This window comes from Cibotium barometz, chromosome 33, assembly GCF_041138505.1.
Source record: "Cibotium barometz isolate CiBa-2024 chromosome 33, ASM4113850v1, whole genome shotgun sequence".
NCBI classification, from domain to species: domain Eukaryota; kingdom Viridiplantae; phylum Streptophyta; class Polypodiopsida; order Cyatheales; family Cibotiaceae; genus Cibotium; species Cibotium barometz.
Window position 1 is genome coordinate 22,723,323 of NC_141078.1, and position 14,035 is coordinate 22,737,357.

General features: G+C 45.5%; 1 protein-coding gene across 10 annotated transcripts in view; it reads left to right on the forward strand.

Annotated features, from left to right (window-relative positions):
• Positions 1-14,035, forward strand: part of LOC147619394 (ARM repeat superfamily protein) — a 165,785-nt gene that overhangs the window by 101,302 nt on the left and 50,448 nt on the right. For all 10 annotated transcript variants that reach the window (XR_015261847.1, XR_015261846.1, XM_086773028.1 and 7 more), the window contains 2 exons: positions 7,856-7,954; positions 8,222-8,406. Coding sequence is in view for 8 of the 10 variants with exons in the window: in XM_086773028.1 (XP_086629154.1) it covers positions 7,856-7,954; positions 8,222-8,406 (284 nt within the window). In the remaining 2 variants the exon portion in view is untranslated. The remainder of the gene's footprint in view (positions 1-7,855; positions 7,955-8,221; positions 8,407-14,035) is intronic.

Here is a 14,035-nt window from a genome sequence, read left to right on the forward strand (position 1 = left end):
GAGCCAAGGACCACAAGGACCTTTGCATGGAGCACTTTGCATATGGACCACCACCTTGGTCCCTATCCTTGCACAATCTTCAATAATAGGGCTTTTTATGAAGGCCTTTCCCCCTTTCCTGGACCACAAATACCATCGTCCCTATCCATAAGGCAGGAGACACTATGGACCCTTTTGGACTATCATGATTGGCCACACCTTGGCCAAGATCTATGGGGTTGTATTGGAGGAATAGATTGGGACTCTGGCAAAGAGATGGGGGCAGAGCACTAGAAGAGGTCGGCTTTATGACATTGGATCATATCTTTACCCTCAGGGCCGTCATTGAGGAGGCTAGGGCACACCAACAGCAGGTTTATTGTTGCTTTGTGGATCTTCACAAGGATTTTGACTCGGTTCCTAGCTCATGACTTCTTGGGCGCTTACAGCAGCTCCACTTTCCACTTGAGATAGAAGTGATGGCATTATATGAGTTAGTGATTGGCAAGGTTCGTGCACGTAGCGGGCTTTCCCAAGAGATCCGTAGCGCTATCGGGATCAAATGGGGCTGCCCACTTTCTCTTACACTTTTTGGGCTATACATTGATTGATCGGATGGCATGAGATGATGGCTAGTAGAGACTATGATACTCGTTCTTTTACACGCAAATGACATAGTCCTCATTTCGGAGTCAGCTAAGCGATTGGAGCGACATCTAAATGCATTGCATTTCCCGCTTTTTATCATTGTGATATGCTGCCCTTGCTCGTTTAGAGAGAATCTTTTCAAGCCCACTTCCAAGATCCTAGTTCCAAATGCTGGTTATTTGATATTTTGGTCTGCTTGGGAATGATGTATGGGGCATCTTTTTGAGGTCCACACCTGGGGGAGGAGGATGTTCGTCCTGTACAAGAGGTGACAGGAGAGATCAGCCAAGAGATAATCAGTCGGAGTACAAGGAGATTAGGGGACTTACATAGAGGAGTTGTGAATATTTGTGGAAATCATGATTTCTATTAATGTTGATGCCTCGTTTTATTACAAGTTGTGGCCTTAGGCCCATATAGTAACTATATGCCACATGTATACAGAAGACATAAGAACTAAATGCTCTCATACTATGTGTGCATCTAGGCGTGCACTTACATGTACCTATATTAATAAAGGTCCTGTCCCAGACTAAGGTTTATAACCATTTGTTCAATCCTAACATCTAAAGATTTCTTTTACTTGCATGCTCTACATTTGGGGATTCTTGTTCATAAGGGGAAAGTTAGTGAAGTGGGAGCATCAAAGGCATCTCAAAACATCTCTTGTTCACTTCCTAGAGTTTAGCTCATTCAAATACACATCTTGGTCTTGGTGTGTTTTAGCGCCTGCATCTAATGTCAGTTCAAATCCCAGGTTCTTTACACATTCTCGTGAATCTTGTATTCTCTTACCATCATTTAGGGGTACTTAAGAGTTCTCTGGTCAAAGGGGGAGCTCTCTAGTTTTGTTTTGGCAGGCAAGGAAGAAAAAGCTTAAAACAGGGGAAGAACAGGCTTTTCTCTCAAAACACAAGATGGATTTTGTGGACCACAGGGTGAGACATCCTAGATGCAGAAAGGGAAATGTCACTACTGCCACAAGGCTAGACACTACATCAATAAGTGTCGGAAGCGGCTTGCCAACAACGAGAAGAAACAAGCTGGAGATGAAGCTGCTAACTCAATCTCAGAGAAGCACATGAAAGATGAAACCTGTTGACACAGGCTAGGTTTTCTAGACATGTGCACATAACCACTAAGGGGGGAATGTTAGGAAAAATGTAGTGGTGTAATGTGCACATAATATCACGTAATATTTTTTGTGTTGCACACATGCACATAAATAAGTGCTATTTTTGAGTGGGTCCTGCCCGCACCCCTTTTTCTAGTCGCACACACGAATTTCACTCGGCTACACACACACTTTCTACTACCCACACCCATACCAGGGCTTTGAACATCATGACCGCTTGGGTAGGGTGGATCATGATGAAACAAGGACCCATTGGCATAGATGTCCCCAAGAGGATTTTAACTCCCAACCTCCATATTGAAAGTTGAAAGTCTTATCCACTAGGCTTCTTGCCTTGGGGACTAAGGCATACAGATCAGTTATCTCTGTGAACACAATGTTGATATGAATGTAGCTTTCAAACACTTTGTGGTTGTGTGTGCACGGTGAAGGACCCACCGTGCTGGAGAGGTGGACACGGTGAAGCTACTGGATGGTTTCGAGGTTAGCAGGTGGCTATGCTGGACGAGCAGGACGATTCAAAACGGAGCTAAGAGGCAGTGTCCCCAGTCTGACACGGCCTGCAAACGAGTTGCTGGCATGCAGGACAAAAATAGGCGGTGCTGCTCGGATGGCAGAGCCTGTGCATTTGCGTTGCCCACTGTGGTGGGTGGAGGGTGGCGGTCCTGCCTTGTTGAGTTGTGTGTCTGCACTTGTGCCGCCCAGGCTGGCAGGCAAAAGGTGGCAGCATTGGTGGCAATGGGCTCTGAACGGGCAGTGGACGGTGGCAGTGGTGGGGCTACTGGCACTGATACCACTGTTGGTTCCATACAAAAGTGACAGGAGAGATCAGCCAAGAGATAAGCACCAGGAGTACAAGGGAATTAGAGGTCTTACACAGCCGTCCCGAGAAGTGTGATGGGTCTCCACTGCCAGATCTCCAATCTGTCACCACCCTCTTTGGGAATCAAGTGAATCAAGCCCTCTGAGAGCCTCTCCGGCACGGCACCTGTGATCATGATCTCATTGAAGGCAGCACGAAGGCCACCTTCCATGAGGTCCCAATTGCCAACAAAAGCTGCCTCTGCTTCAATTTGGGGTCCCATGTCCCCAATCTCTATGCCCAAGGCGGCTGCCATCTGTGTAGAGATGAAATTATCTATTGCACAATCATCAAACATGAATAAGGCGGGTTGATCCTTGATTTGTCCCCAAGCTTTGCATACCACTCTCTCTTTGCCATCATGCTCGGTGGTACCTTGCACATCGGGTATGGCATGCACATTTGCCTTTGGTGGCTTGTCTTGATGCTTTTCTTGCGGGTAGGGCATTGCCTAAACATGTGCTCTTTACTACCACAAGAAAAGCATTTCCCCTCTTTGGCATATTGCTCCCTTTTCTCGGGGGTCAAGCCAAACTTGTTCTTCTTTGGTGCAATGTCTTTGGATGGGGTTCTTTCAGCTTTACCACCCTTTTGGGCTTTCTGAAAGCTCTTTTTAGGTGGCCTTCCACCTTTTTGCAGGTTTGGGACAGCCCTTTCTTTGCCCTTGGAACCTCCTTGATCTTGCTTAATTTTAAGCACCAATTGCTCCGTAGCAAGAGCAGATGCTATGAGCTACTGAAGAGTGTGTTCGGATGCAATTCAATGCCCGAACGATAAGCTGGTTGCAATCCGGAGCGAAACCTCCTCTTCCTCTATCCTCGGAGAGTTGCATAAAGGGAGTTACCTCAAGCAACACTTTCCAAAACTTATTGACATACTGCTGCACACTTTCATTGTCTTTTTGCTCAAGTCTATCCCACTTTTGGGTGAGAGTTTGCTCCGCATTAGGAGGCAAAAATTGGGCATAAAATCTGTCCTTAAACTCTTTCCAAGTGCAAATGGGATCTTTGGTGGTCTTTTCAATGATCCACCAACGGGCAACTGTCCCCTTCAAGAACATGCTTGCAGGCACTTCATTCTGTGACCACGCCCAGGTTATTATGTCTTTAGAGAGAACCCGTGGAAGGAATGACAGACAGATGAGCTTGTGGATCTTGGACAGCCTCATCCAGGACCCACACATTTGTAGTAGGATAGAACAGATATGGGCGGGTTTGGATTTTCTTCGAGGCTCTGCTGCGTGTACAGTGGATTAGGGCTTAGGGGAGATCAACTATTTCTTGCAGGAGGCAGAACAGACCAGATTAGAGGGCTTTCAAGAGTAGGATAGGAATTTATGGAGGAATCTAGCCTCTCTACAGCGGTTTCAGGAGAGGTCCTCAGATAGCCAGTGGATCGAGAGTCAGCTTGTCGCTGCTCGCACGGAGATTAGATCCATAGACGAGAGGAGGGTGGAGTATAGATATCATGCCATGGTCTCTTTCCGGACTCAGGCAAGAGAGATAGTCACAGGGGACTTCTTTGAGATAGCCAACCCCATAGGAGGAGAGACGGTATTCGCAGGTTGCGTGGCCAGGATGGAGTTATTGTTTCAGATCCCCCCCAAATGGGAGCCATCACCATGGACTTTTTTTGCTCCCTCCTCTGGTGCCCCAGTTTCTCCATAGGTGGTGGAAGCATGCGAGAGAGTCTGGCGGCATACGAGGGAGGTGGTTCCCCCCTCTTCGGTCAATCTTATTGACACCTTTTACTGCTGATGAGTTGGCAGAGGCAGTGACGGCACTTCCCAGGGGCAAGTGCCCGGGAGTAGATGGGCTTCCAGTCTCCTAAAATAAGGGATGATTACAGGGGACTGAGAGGAGAACTTATACATCTCTTAGGACTGAGGAGGAACCTTACACTAATCATACCTCCACGTTTGCAGGCCCACTCATCCACATAAAATCTATCAAGTCTAGAGAGGTTGGGGCCGGTGCTCCTATCCGATCTCGAGAAGCGAAGGCTCCCAGGGCTACGCCCAAACTCTGGAAGATGCCATGGGTCCTGTCCCCTGACTGCAAGAACCATCTCCTCCCAGGCTAAGTACTCTACTCTTGAAACTGTGGCCATGCCACCCCCAAGTGTGTCCTCTGCTACCTCTATCATGTTGAAGTCACCACCCAAGCACCAAAGGTCAGAGCCTGAGGGAGGGCCTGCCGTATTGAGCTCCAATAGAGGGCTCTACCTGTAGCAGCATTCGGAGCGTAGACGTTGAGGAAGCCAACGCTATCCTCACCGATAGTAATGGTAACCCACTATGCACGCTTGGGGACAATGACTCCTGAGCCAGATACTGCCGGAAGCAGCTGCTCCAGTGATAGAGATACACACCCCGCCCTTCATCCCAGAGGGACTGAAAGATGGAGGCCAGAAAGTGTGACCCTTGCCTGGAAGAATCTTCCCACATCTGTGGGTGCGCCCCTGAGAGGTGATGCTCCTGGAGGAATAAAATGTCTATGGGTCCCCCAACCATGGCTCTTTGGAGCTCGTCGCCTCGTAGGACACCTCGTCTATGAAAGCATTGAGCCTCCCCTAAACCCATGTTCCATGTAACAATCCGCATATCAATCTCTATAGGATGCGGCACTGGCGGAACTGCCCTCCACACGAAGAGCCTTAGGCGAGGGTTTAGATGGGGAATAATCACAATCTGTGCGGGGGCGAAGGCGTGCCAGGTGGGCACTAATCCTATCCTCCATGTATCGCCACTTTGTACGTGCGCGAGCGTATGCATGCTCCGGACTCCATCTATCACAATAGAGGTATCTGTAAGAGGGGGGAAGAGGGATTGCGACAAAAGTATGCATGAAGACAAAAAGCAGCAGCTTCAGGCTAGAGGCTACCATCTCCTCGCCCTGTCCTCAATGAGCTGAACCTCCAAGATCCATCTTAGCCAAAGGCCAAAAATGGGCGAGAATGTCGATAATGCGAACATCCTAGAGGTGCTAGGAAAGCTCAGCTGCCTGGCCGTCGATGGTAGCTGTTACCATCTTGGTATCCCACTCTCTCCTTGGGGCTGCACTGAAGGGGAAAGAGAAGATCATTGCGCCATTATCTAGCGTAGAGGGCCTTGAGTGGTGAAAAACTCCACATACCCGAACAGGGGCTACTGTCTTCTCGAAAATATCGGTCCCCTCCATCGGCAAACAACAGAAGAAACTATAATCCACTTGGGGACTCTAGCGGAAGAGCCCTCACGGGGGAAGCGACAATGGTCATCTCTACCGGTTCAGAGAACCGGTGTATGAAGCGCCAGATGTGTCGGCTATTACCGCTCCGGGTCGGGGGGCTGTTGGGGGGCGGCAAGAGTGCTTTGGAGAGGTGGAAGGGGGAGGGAGGGAGGGCTCGGAAGATAAGGGCGGGGTGGCGGGAACCGCGACGGGTACGGTGGGTGACGAAGCAGGGGGAGGGGGGGTTGGAGGGGGTGAGGGTGAGGGTGAGGGTGAGGGAGGGCGGAGGGGTGGAGAGGCAGGGGAGGAGTGTTGCTGGGAGAGATCCATCAGAGAGGGCAGCTGCGGAGAAGGCCTCACTAGGGGTTCAGAGAGGCCGGTCGGCCTCTCAGAACATTGCGGGTCGCGCAGGGGGGGGGGGGGGGGGGGGGTCCTCGACGAGGAATCGGTCGCCATACTAGTGGGGCAGGAGGGAGGAACGTCTCCAACGGGAAAATCTTGAGAGAAATGCTCATAACGGTTCTCTGACAGAACTGAATCCTCTTGAGATGTGCCAGTCTGGCGCGTGCAACAGCAACGCTCGGCTCAGGTAGTCATCTGGCGGCACGGGTGCAAGCCAGCCGTCTGCCACTCTCCGGTGGCTAGGTCAGCCTGGGGCTTTGCTGCCTGAGGGCCAGCCTCTCTCCCTGCCCCCTAATGAGGATCAGCGCAGAGGAAACATTGGGGGCGGCCTCCTTGCTTGTGCCAAGGGCAAGCTCTGGCTAGATAGCCCATCTGCCTGCAAATGAAGCATTGGCCTGGGAGGCCTAAATACTCCTCGCGCTGCTGTATGGGGTTGCCCTGGAGGCTAGGAAGAGATATACAATGCGGTAGAGGCCACCGTGCAAAGAAGGCTTGCGCCGTACGCAATGCAAAGGGACTCAGCTGCATGAATGGTGTACAATGCAGCGATGTCTACCTCCTGTGGAGGTTTATCTCTATGGCACCCCAGGATACCCTGTATTTGAAGGTGGAGGGTCTAGATCACTGGGAGTGGGGACATCGGGATATCTGGAGAGATTGTGGCCCTTCTCTAGTGATGCCCAATGCGTGGTGCTAGAGGATCACATGCTCCATTGCAGTGTCTATGCTCTCTCCTCTGGACGAGTGTGGGTGGTGGGCATCGTACACGCCTGTGAGAACCAAAAACGTTTGTGATTAAGGTTGGAGAGGTGTCCGGCTCATCTTGTCTCCCTGAGTGCCACCTCATCAGTATCTCCCGATGATAGGAAAGCTCCATCAAGTACAAGACACCTCTGATTTCTATACTACATCACTCATGAGAGGGGACCAAAGCTATCTTGGAAGAGGCAATGGAATCTGCCAAGTATCGATAGTAGGCTGGGCATCTGTATATGTATTATGTATTGCTCCTCTGTTTCAATCTCCCTAGTCTTGCATAACCTCCATACCTAGGCCTTCCTTGGGATTCCCTCAGCTCTGCCAGCCTCAATCCTGAAGCAGTTAGAGAGAGAAGAGAAAGCTATACTAAATGTCTTTCAAAAGACCCAAAGGGCCTATGAGAGCAAACAAAATGTTACAATGGTACCATAAGGTAAGATGGTCATGAAAAGGAAAAAAGCATAGACAACTATCCAGATGCACAACGATGATGATAGAAGCGTCACCATGGTCCTGCAATACATACTTCATCCATCCAAAATGTCTAGCGTAGGGGGTCAACAGTGACTGATATATATATATATATATATATATATATATATATATATATATATATATAGAGAGAGAGAGAGAGAGAGAGAGAGAGAGAGAGAGAGAGAGAGAAGAAAGAAAGAAAGTTGTATTAACGTCTTCAAAAGGCCAAAATGACCTATGAGACCAAAAGGTTATATCATATCCATGAGGTAGATCATCCTGGGTACAAAATAGTAATAAAGAGAGAGAGAGAGAGAGAGAGAGAGAGAGAGATCTTTTGGCACAACTAAAGATGAATAAATTACCCACTTGTGATGTCTTTTGCAGACTGCAGGAAGCTCCATCCGCCCCCAACTTCCAGACCTGGTTGTTTGCATGCTAGAAAGTCTTTCTAGCTTAGAAGATCAAAGACTCAATTACGCAGAGGTAGATGTTTTCCTAATACTCTCTTCTAGCTGATTGAAGCATCCGCCATGGTATGTGTATGCACTGTAGAAAAGGTAGAGCACATTTTTGAGGCTTTTGTTTTTTTCTTTTGTACCATTTTGCGCACACACTTTTACACTACATGTAGCATTTTTGCTTAGCTTTTACCTAGATCAGCGCTGTATATGTAATTTTTCCTTTTAAAAAAGCAGAAATAACGACTTCAAAAGCATTGTTCTAATGTACATGTTTGACTTCTTTTATCAGTTACATGCAGAGAAGGCTGGAATCAGCACCGAAAACTTGGAGAGCCTCCGAGTAGCTGTTGCAAGAGATTCCCCAATGTGGGAAACATTGGATTTTTGTTTGCAACAAGTGAATGGGCAAATATTAGAAGATCTAGTGCCTCGTTTAATACAGCTTGTGCGCACTGGAGTGGGCTTAAATACAAGGTGCACACATTTTTCTCGAGATAACTGAAAATTTCCACACATGCAAGCACGCGCGCACACACAAACTTTTTTTTAAAACACAATATATTACAGGTGGGAAACTTCCAAGTGGAGGGGAAAACCCACAATCACACACACACACACACATTTTTTTTATAACACGATATATTACAGGTGGGAAACCTCCAAGTGGAGGGGAAAACCCACAATCAAAATATAGAAAACACAAGTGAAGTTACAAACTTAGCTGTCCAAGTACAAGACAGCTCAAAAGCATTCAAAGAACACTTGTAGCTGATGCAATAGAAGATCTCCAAGGTCAAAAGAGGAAATATCTTTCTGTGGCAAAGATCAGCTGATTTCTTGCATCCATAGGGCCCAAAATCTGGTCCATGCAATGAAAGTATCAAATTCTGGCAAACTAGGGGAAATCGTGCCAAATAGCCAAAAGAATTTTCCAAAAGTTCCACCCACTAATCTTAGACAGAGGTGTACAAACAATCTGTCCAGAAGTGCACGGGAATGGTGGCAGGACCATAGAAGATGATAAACTGTCTCACGTGGATGCGAACATCTTCTATAAGATGCTGGAGCAATACATCTTTCAGCCAGAAAATTGTGAACTAGTAAGGCACCAACAAGGCATCTCCAAAAAGAAAACTCTGTTTGAGGGGTAATGTACATTTGCAGATCTTCAAGAGAGCCATCCTCCACCACCTAGAAGGCTTGTCAATGTGCCATAATGAGTTTCCGTGAGCTTGTATCCAAGGAGGAAGAAGAAATTTGTATGCATTGGCTGCAGTCAGATTGCTAAAGGGCACCGTGCGATAGCGTGCATTTTGACTCACCAAAATCCAGTCATCTAGGGTATGACTCAATTGTAGAGGAGGTAGAGGCTGAAAATCATGCAATAAAGAAGCTATGATTCGCCATATCGGTCTATGAGGTAAACCCAGATTGTCAAGGGCCATAGCTTGTGGAAAAGAAAGAACATAGCCATTGTCATTCAGTACATCCTTAACATATCTGACCGCTTTGGTAGAAAGGTAACAGGCCTTCCTCGGCTGTAACAAAGCAAGAGGCTGCTGAAATGCACGACTCCAATGAATGCTCTCTTTGCGAAGAGAATTGCCTTAATCAAGCGGTCTACCAAACCATTTTATTTGAGCCATGAGAGTTTGCCAGTCTTGGATCAGTTTTGCAGAGAACCGGCATTGAGGAATGCGCCTTGTAAGCATCCAAATATAACTTCAGCATGAGTGATCATCCAATGCCCAAAAGTTGAAGTTTTCATTACTGCAACAAGTCTTGATAACATTAAATTCGAGGGCTGTTTTTGCTCCAAGAAACTCAAAAGAAGAGAAGTTTTCCTTGCAATAGCATGAAAGTGCAAATTTAGTATATTGAAGCCACCATGCATTCTTGGAGTATAGACCAAATGCTTTGTAAGTAGCGTAATGGGTTTTCCGTCCACCTTAGTATGCCATAAACATGCGAAGACTGCAAACATGAAACTATCCAAATCGGCAAAAGACGAAGGAACAAGAGGCAAGTGAAACTGAATGTAAGCCATTATAATGGATTGCACAATTCTCAATCTAACACGCAATGGACAAGTAGATAATTTCCAATATTGAAGTTTGAAATTGAGCTTGTCTAACGCCCATTGTCGTTCTCTCTTTAGAGAAACATTCCAGCCCAGAGGATATCCAAGATATTTGACTATTTGATCTCAGGAAATTATCTGGCCTGGCCAAAGAATAGAGTGCCAATCACAATGCTTAAGCGGAAGAAACTTGGACTTAGCAAAATTGATTTTCAAGCCTGCTGCAAGCCAAAGAAGTCCAGAGCATCCATAATTATTTTAACATCTTCTTAGGTATTCCCTGGAAAGAAAAACGAGTCATCTACATAAGCTTGGCTTACAAAGTGATTTACATCCGAAATCTTTATGCCATGTAGCTTGTTTTTTGCAAGCAGTTTGTCCAATAATAAGAGCATGGGATGAGTGGCTATTACATAGAGCAACACATTGAGAGGGCACCCTTGTCGCACTGATTTTCCTAGAGACCAAAAATCTAAAAGACCTTTGTGTAATAATAATCGAGCAGTTCCTCTTTCATAGAGCCACTAGACAATATTTCTCATCTTAGGTACAAAGCCCATATTTTGCATGACATTGGCAATAAACTACCATTGCACTGTATCCAATGCTTTTTCTATGTGAATGTGCATTATGAGTACATCCTTCTGAGTATATTTGACTCCAATCTGATAACTTTTCACAAAGATGTTTTTTGGGAAGTAAACGAACGAATCCCTCTTTTCAAGAAGAAGGGAATCAGCCCAAATCCCGACAACAATTGATCATGAAAAGCAGCTCAGATTTCAGCATATCCTAGAAAGCGAGAAAAAATCTTGGGGATTTTCATTTGCCCAAATTGTGCAATACATGTTGTAATTCATCCATGGTGAATTCAACATCTAAATTAGATGCCTGCTTGGCAAGACTAAATTCTATTCACATTGCAAAGCAACTGGTGCCGTGTATCCATAATTCTTGGAGTTGATTCATCGAGGGCAACAAAAAGGTCACTGAAGTAGCCATAAACTTCCCTTCTTGATTGCTGTGTATTGTCAATCCAACGATCATCGAGATTCTTGACTCTATGAATACATTGTAAAGTCCTGGAAACATGTAAGCCCTTAAAAAGTCCTTTGGACAAGCAACTTGTGTCTTTCAGAGTTTTTGTATGGACCCGATCTGCCACTTTGATCATTTTTCTGAAGATAGATGGTTGCTTGCATCAATGCCTCTTGCTCTCAATCATCAAGACTTCTTTGATGACTAGATTTAGTGAGTTGTCCAAAATAACAGCCTGCATGCGAGTGGCGAATCTGCGCCAGGCCATGTCAATGTCAACAGAAATATGAATCTTCAAAGGTTGCATTGCATGAGTCACCAAATCAACAAAAAGTCGATGTTTTAAATAGCTATTATTGATCAGGAATAGCCTCTTTTGTGGGAGTGGTACATCCGTTGTCGACATGCCAAAGTACAACATCATCCACAATGACATCCAGTAGTCTATAGACAATTTGCAAGTAAAAATATCATATTGATTTGCATTCAACATGTACCATCTTTCTAGACAAGCCCAATAGTCAGTAATAGCATTGTGATGAAAAGTATACCCTTGTGTTGTAGGCGACGAAGTGTTTTCACAAATCACATGCTCCCATATATCGAAGTGTAGCGTGCTGTTGATGTATTTCAGAGCCAAGCATATGCAAATTGTAGTTACTTTTATCATCATATTCAGGAGAGTTATTAAAGTCTCCACACAAAAATGCATTTGAAAGCCAAGGGTAAGCTCTCAATTTTTCCCACATTTGAGTTCTCATCGCAGAAGTCTATGATGCATATACCCCACCAAATTCAAAAATCTCTCCATTGACATAGCATTGAAGAACTATCCATCTTCCTAACGGATCATTATATTCAACACATGGTCGAAGTTCATGACGAATCAACATGACTACTCCTGAGAAGTGACGAGTGCCAGCATAAAAGATGTGATACCCTGCAAAAGAACCTTCCCTTCTAGCAAAAGCATGTTGGTTTTGTTCTTGTAAACAGACCATATGAGGCTGATTTTTATTTATGTAATCCCATAAAAGCCTCCATTTGTCTAACCTACAGAGAGGCCTTGGATGTTATAGGCAAAGCATTTGAGAGGTATATACATATTTACAATAACAGGGTTGTGATATAAGGGCATCAAGACTCCATCTGCATGTCAAAAATCGGTGCCCGATTTCCTACATGCCCTCCACTAGCTGGAAGCTGGGAAACATCATTGTCAGAAAGTTCATGTGAATTTGCCATAAAAGGCTCAAAAATTGTGTCTGTCTACTCTTGAAGAGAGTGACCATTCATAACTACATTCCACATTTTACCCACTCCCGAGACATCATGCATGAAACGAGGATGTACTAGCAACATTAGACCCCTTTGTCCAATTTCGAGCTACCATAGCTCTTGGTTTCACCGTTTTTTTAGGTGTTTGCCAAGATCTCAAATCTTGCTTTTTTTTTTTTCTTTTTGAAGCACAAGAGAGACTATTACTTTGGCTTTACCCTATCTGTCAAAGCATTCTATTGTTGCACTATATTTTTCCCCTCGTTCTGTTGTGCATTGATAGATTGAGGTGATTGCGAAGGCATAGCTGCTTTAGGGGTTTGGTATAGAATTGAAGGACACTCATGCAAAACACAAACCGACAAACCTACCCCATTTAAGCTAGAAAAAAACCCTCTTGAGTTGCCATCCCTTCCATATGAACATCCAAAGCCACATATTCTGGAGTCGATCTATCCGTGTCCCATAAAATGCAGAAGTTATGGACATTACCATATGAGCGAGGTGGACATACCACTTTACCAAGTGAGTGAGCCAAGGTAATGCTGATTAAGAGTACAAAGGAAGATCTTTGACTTCAACCCAAACAGGGCATTTATGCCTTATGAGGCTTTGTTAATCATTAGTTGGTGACCACGGATAAACATGAACAAGCTGTTGACCATAAAAGAACGGAGTTTTTTCCAGTAACATTTGCTTGTATTTGGGATCTGTAAAACTAACCTCATAAAAATCAGGATCCACTCAGTAACAGCCATGCACAAAACAACCTCCCAACAATGCTTTAAGCCATTGTCCAACATTTGGCGTAGCAGGCATGTGACCAAGGAAAAAAAGAACTATTGCTTTATGAGCAAGATCCATCACGGGTGTATACAAAGCTTGAGCTAGAACTACCACAGAAAATTCGAGAGGCAGTGCATCTCCCCAAACATGTTTAATGGCTGAAAATCCTTCATGCAAAATATCTATGAAAGTTTGAAGTGTCGGATTTTCACATACAGAAGGGTCTGCTTGATGAGCTAAGACCTTGGGGCGTTTGAAACGTCTCCCAAGAAAACGAGCCTAGAGGTGTCTGGACAAGTCATCAAGAAAACCCCGAGAGTGCAAGCAATACCAAAGAAAGTGAGGCACTGTCTCTCTAGGATGGGAGTACCGCCAACAAGATGCAGTCACAATATGTCTCTGTGCCAAAAGAGTGCCTGCTGGGAATACCCCAACCACACATCTCCATAGAAACAATCGTTGCTTGAGGAGTAATCTGCTCTTTCAAATTCTTTTCAATGCAGCTTTCCACCAAGCAAGAGATTTCGACATATGCCAGAGGTGATTTGCATGGTCCTCAATCCATGGGGGTGGTAAGAGCAACCTGTAAGCCTTGGCCGCAGACAATTGGTGAAATGGCATAGGAGTATATCTTGGAAGGTGCCTATCAAAACGCCAATCTCGGAGTCTCTCTTCCTCATCAAGCATTGGGATTGGCTGAAAAGGTTGCATCGTTTCCGAAATGACTCTCCAGGATTGGCCTGTGATGCATCCCCAAATTACATTGCCTGACGGCTTGTGGAAAAGTGAACATAAACCATTTTCATCCATGATGTCACACGTGATGAATCCCCAATGTAGACAGATTGTAGGCCTTTCTGGGATGAGACAAAGCAAGTGATCGATGAAATACCCTGCTCTAATGAATACTTTGCGGCAACA